The sequence below is a fragment of the Coregonus clupeaformis genome, chromosome 33, assembly GCF_020615455.1.
Source record: "Coregonus clupeaformis isolate EN_2021a chromosome 33, ASM2061545v1, whole genome shotgun sequence".
Taxonomy (NCBI): Eukaryota; Metazoa; Chordata; class Actinopteri; order Salmoniformes; family Salmonidae; genus Coregonus; species Coregonus clupeaformis.
Window position 1 is genome coordinate 17,396,105 of NC_059224.1, and position 5,384 is coordinate 17,401,488.

The following is a 5,384-nucleotide window of genomic DNA, read 5'->3' on the forward strand; positions in this document are numbered from 1 at the left end:
GAGGTAGAAACAGAGATGCACTTTCTTCTTTACCGTGATAAATATTCCTCACAAAGAGATTCATTATTCACAGAAATTACTACATTTATTCCAAATTTTAACTTATTAAACCCAGAGGAAAAACTAAAAATACTCATGGGCGAAGGAACAATGGCTCCTCTTGCAGCCAAATATGTATTTGCCTGCCATAGCCTGAGGGACACTGAATAATAACATCTGCATAGTAAATAGTAACGTACTTATTATTATTGTTATTGCTATTATTGTTATTACCATTATTATTGTTGTTTATCATTCCAAATAGTAGTGGTATGGGTGGTAATGGTAATGATGTCAGTTTAATGATGGTGGTGGTAGTAGTGGTACTGATATAATGGTTAAGATTACCGTTATTTAGTTATAAGTTAGTTATAGTTTCATTTTCCATATTTAGATTTGTATATTTATTATATTTCTACTATTGACTGTTACCATTTTATTGTTGTTAATTATTTATTTATTATTATTTACTACCATTTTTTATTATTATTTGTTATTCTTTATTATTTTATTACAATGTATATTGTATACATTGTTGCTTTGGCAATATTGACGCAATGTTTTTCATGCCAATAAAGAAGCTTGAATTGAATTGAATTGAATTGAGAAAGAGAGAGAGCGAGAGAGAGAGAGAGAGAGAGAGAGAGAGAGAGAGAGAGAGAGAGAGAGAGAGAGAGAGAGAGAGAGACAGAGAGAGAGAGAGAGAGAGAGAGAGAGAGAGAGAGAGAGAGAGAGAGAGAGAGAGAGAGAGAGAGAGAGAGAGAGAGAGAGAGAGAGAGAGAGAGAGAGAGAGAGAGAGAGAGAGAGGGAGAGACTTAGGCGGATAGCAAGAGAGATAAACAAAGAGGGACCTGGAGGAGACAGACAGACAGACAGACAGACAGACAGACAGACAGACAGACAGACAGATGCTGAAAATGGTTAGTGAGAGAATTTGAAGCACTTGCTATGGTGACGTTTGCTAAGGCAACAACGATTCGTTGTGACTCTGTAACAGATCCAGCTGAGACAGGGGAAAGATTTGGATTTTGAACTTACTCAATGATCTATGTCTGTCTGCCTCTGTCTCTCTCTATCCCCTCTGTCTCTCTCTATCCCCTCTGTCTCTCTCTCTCCCCTCTGTCTCTCTCTCCCCTCTGTCTCTCTTTCCCCTCTGTCTCTCTCTCTATCCCCTCTGTCTCTCTCTCTCCCCTCTGTCTCTCTCTCCCCTCTGTCTCTCTCCCTTCCTCTCTCTCTCTCTCCCCTCTGTCTCTCTCTCTCCCCTCTGTCTCTCTCTATCCCCTCTGTCTCTCTCTCTCTCCCCTCTGTCTCTCTCTCTCTCCCCCTTTCTCTCTCTCTCCCTCTGTCTCTCTCTCCCCTCTCTCTCTCCCTCTCTCTCTATCGCCCCCTCTGTCTCTCTCTCCCCTCTCTCTCTCCCCCCTCTTTCTCTCTCTCCCCTCTCTATCTTTCCCCTCTTTCTCTCTCTTTCCCCTCTGTCTCTCTCTCCCTCTGTCTCTCTCTCTCCCCTCTGCCTCTCTATCCCCTCTGTCTCTCTCTCTCCCTCTGTCTCTCTCTCCCCTCTGTCTTTCGCTCTCCCTCTGTCTCTCTCTCTCCCCTCTGTCTCTCTCTCTCTATCCCCTCTGTCTCTCTCTCTCTCTATCCCCTCTGTTTCTCTCTCTATCCCCTCTGTCTCTCTCTATCCCCTCTTTCTCTCTCTCCCCTCTGTCTCTCTCTATCCCCTCTGTCTTTCTCTCTCCCATCTGTCTCTCTCTCTCCCCTCTGTCTCCCTCTATCCTCTATGTCTCTCTCTCCCCCCTCTCTCTCTCTATCCCCTCTGTCTCTCTCTCTCCCCTCTGTCTCTCTCTCTCCCCTCTGTCTCTCTCTCTCCCCTCTGTCTCTCTCTCCCTCTGTCTCTCTCTCCCCTCTGTCTCTCTCTCCCCTCTGTCTCTCTCTCTCCCTCTGTCTCTCTCTCTCCCCTCTGTCTTTCTATCCCCTCTGGCTCTCTCTCTCCCTCTGTCTCTCACTCCCCTCTGTCTCTCTCTCTCCCTCTGTCTCTCTCTCTCTCTCTATCCCCTCTGTCTCTCTCTCTCTCTCTATCCCCTCTGTTTCTCTCCCCTCTGTCTCTCTCTATCCCCTCTGTCTCTCTCTCCCCTCTGTCTCTCTCTATCCCCTCTGTCTCTCTCTCTCCCATCTGTCTCTCTCTCTCCCATCTGTCTCCCTCTATCCTCTATGTCTCTCTCTCCCCCCTCTCTCTCTCTCTCCCCTCTGTCTCGCTCTCTCCCCTCTGTCTCTCTCTCTCCCCTCTGTCTCTCTCTCTCCCCTCTGTCTCTCTCTCTCTCCCTCTGTCTCTCTCTCCCCTCTGTCTCTCTCTCTCCCCTCTGTCTCTCTCTCCCTCTCTTTTTAGATGTTTCACTTTTTCCACTGATGGAGAGGGGGACGAAGGGAGAAAGGAAGGAGAGCATGGGACATAAACTGTGAGAATGCTGTGTGTGTGTGTGTGTGTGTGTGTGTGTGTGTGTGTGTGTGTGTGTGTGTGTGTGTGTGTGTGTGTGTGTGTGTGTGTGTGTGTGTGTGTGTGTGCGTGCGCGTGTGCGCATGTGTGTGTGTCAGGAAAGACTTGGTGGGCTTGTGGGGTCTGGAAAGAGGCCATGGAAGCGGTCCCCACCCTAATCTGAACACTACAAAAACACGGCTAGCACACGCTAACACATCAACAAAGGGAAACACACACATACCTCACACCCCTCACAACATACCACCATATACAGAGAGAGAGAGAGAGAGAGAGAGAGAGAGAGAGAGAGAGAGAGAGAGAGAGAGAGAGAGAGAGAGAGAGAGAGAGAGAGAGCGAGAGAGAGAGGTTTAATTGCTATTAATGACTCATTAATGTGTATGTATAAAAAATGTAGTTTGCTTATTAGACTGACACTGTGACGACAGTGACTGATGTTTGATGCCTATCAAAATATCGGAATACACTGTCATCGTGCAATTAATTTTCCTGCTTGTTTGCGCTGCTCTGCTACAATGACAATGATAACACCGCAGTATCAGTCAAAACCTCCGCTGTAGCAATCACCATCACACAGTTGGCAGGTGCACACAGTGGTATTTCCAACGCAGATTCCACCAAATACTTCGTTGTTAATTGGCTACTTGACAATTGTATGTTATTTATTTAGGCTCCCTAGGCAAAAAACAACAACAACAAAAAAAACAACGAAAGTTGCAATCCTTTTTTCTTTCCACATGTCCATGCTGTGTGGAAAATAAAACAAGTTGTTTTAGCTATGAGAAATATCTATGAGAAACGCTTTGCAGTAAGTAGCCTTCTCCTAATGTAGGCTAATCTTACCCAGAGACGATAGATAGGCTTGTAGCAGAGCCGTGCTAAACGGCGGTGAGCAATACATTTTAATCAAGGTCATTTCGCTTCTACAGACTGGCGTGGGTATTGGGTATTACAATAGACTGATGATAGGCTACTAGTATAAAACTAATTCAACCCGAGGTTTATAACGTTCAATGGCATAGTTTTTCAGAGATTCAGGTAGAGCTGCATACCGTTTTGAAACGATTATGGATTAAATTTCACACTATTGTGTCAGCTTTCTCTGTAAAACGGTTAATTCAAGGAAATGAGCAATCTGAAAAGGCACGCACGTACGAGCTGCGCACACATACACACAGAAACACACACGCACGCACACCATGAAACGTAAACCAAAAATTCGAATGCACTGTGTTGTTTCCGCGTTTTAGATTGTCACTCACAACTACAGCGCTTTCATGTCACCAGCCAAAAGGCTATAACCGAGGTGAAACGATAGCCTACTATTCCTACTATTCCTCTAAGCAGGCAGTGGAGACTGTTGCACTGTGGCAAATGAATAACACATGCGTTACAGTGCCGTGGTAAACGTCTAACAAACATTGGCTACACAAAGGACAATGATAAACCCGTCCCCTCTGACAACAAAATAAAAAAATACTTACATCATCCCATTTCATAAATTTGTTGCCCTTTCTCAGGCTCTCGCTCACGGACACGGGCTTGAGCTGCAGCGCGTGAACTCCTGGCTGAGCTCCGGCCATTGACTCATCTACTCTCCTCAACAGACACAGCAGAAGAAACGGTTTTAATTCCTTCCCCTTTCTCTCCCTTTCGCCTTCTTCTTTCCTAAACGAAATGACCCTTCTGCTGAGAAGAACTGTAGGCTGACGGACGCCCCACTAGTATTGGTAGTATCTAATCCCCGCATGGGTTAGCGGGTCTCAGCTTTGAAGCTCCAGACGCAGCGGAGGGACGGAGTGAAGTCCGCTGGTGACGGCTGATGCTGTGTCAGAGAGAGAGAGGGAGAGAGAGAGAGAGAGAGACTGAATGAGTGAGTGTGTCTGCACTCCCATTTAAAAACAGTTAATGCGGGGGACGAGTTCAGTGGCTCTATGTGATCTAGCGCCTCCCTGCGCTCAAGGCAACGTGGATAGCAGGCTACACACACACACACACACACACACACAATCACACACACACAATCACACACAGCGAGAGAGCGCTGTTACACAAGTGAGACAAGTGGCCAAATTGACCAAAAGCACTCCTGGATGTGTGATGATGTTGCCTGACAGTTGGAAGGGTAATTATTGTAAACAATATGTAACAGATGTTTTTAACCACAGAATATTTTATGGACATGATGTTGGACCCGTTCTAGTTCCACTGTCACCTGACTGAACTTGACTGAACATACAACGCAGTGCACCATGGGAAACAAGGATAGGGATTGTTTCAGATGAAGAATGTGTTCAAGATGTGTTGTTGCTATATCATCAGCCCACAACTGATCACAACTTCAGATTACTCAGAAGACAATTATCTACAATTCTATGTTATTATTTATACCTTGAAGTTTTGTCCCTCTCTCCTTGATTTGATTGGAGAAGACATTTCCCATCTCTCTGATGGTGACAGTCAATGACTGGTCCTAATCCATCACTCTACCCACTCACGCTCCAAGTACTTTAGATGAGATCTGCAGAGAAGAAAACAACTTCTGAGAGGGCTAGACACAATCTGTCAGTCATAGTCATAGTCACAGAGATTTGGGTCAAAAGCTTTTTTGAGTTTTGACTTTGTTGTCAGAAAGAAGGGCCCTTCTGGGAATCAAAACACCCACACCACTTCCTAAAATGTCCAAAAAGGAATGTAACAATATTCATACTGCCTCAGACGTTTTCGTCTTGGTGGTCAGTGGACAGTCCAGCTATCAAACATGTCAAACTCGTCAAAACTTTGACAGATTTCGTGTGTGTGTGTGTGTGTGTGTGTGTGTGTGTGTGTGTGTCAACATGACAGGCCAGAGAAG

The 5,384-nt window shown here is 45.3% G+C and overlaps 1 protein-coding gene across 6 annotated transcripts in view; it reads right to left on the reverse strand.

Moving 5' to 3' along the window:
* Nucleotides 1–4,446, reverse strand: part of LOC121548707 (1-phosphatidylinositol 4,5-bisphosphate phosphodiesterase beta-1-like) — a 224,841-nt gene extending 220,395 nt beyond the window's left edge. For all 6 annotated transcript variants that reach the window (XM_041860245.1, XM_041860242.1, XM_041860240.1 and 3 more), the window contains exon 1: nt 4,015–4,446. In XM_041860245.1, the coding sequence (XP_041716179.1) occupies nt 4,015–4,113 (99 nt within the window). In that variant the 5' untranslated portion in view covers nt 4,114–4,446. The remainder of the gene's footprint in view (nt 1–4,014) is intronic.
* Between the last annotated feature and the right edge of the window lie 938 nt (nt 4,447–5,384).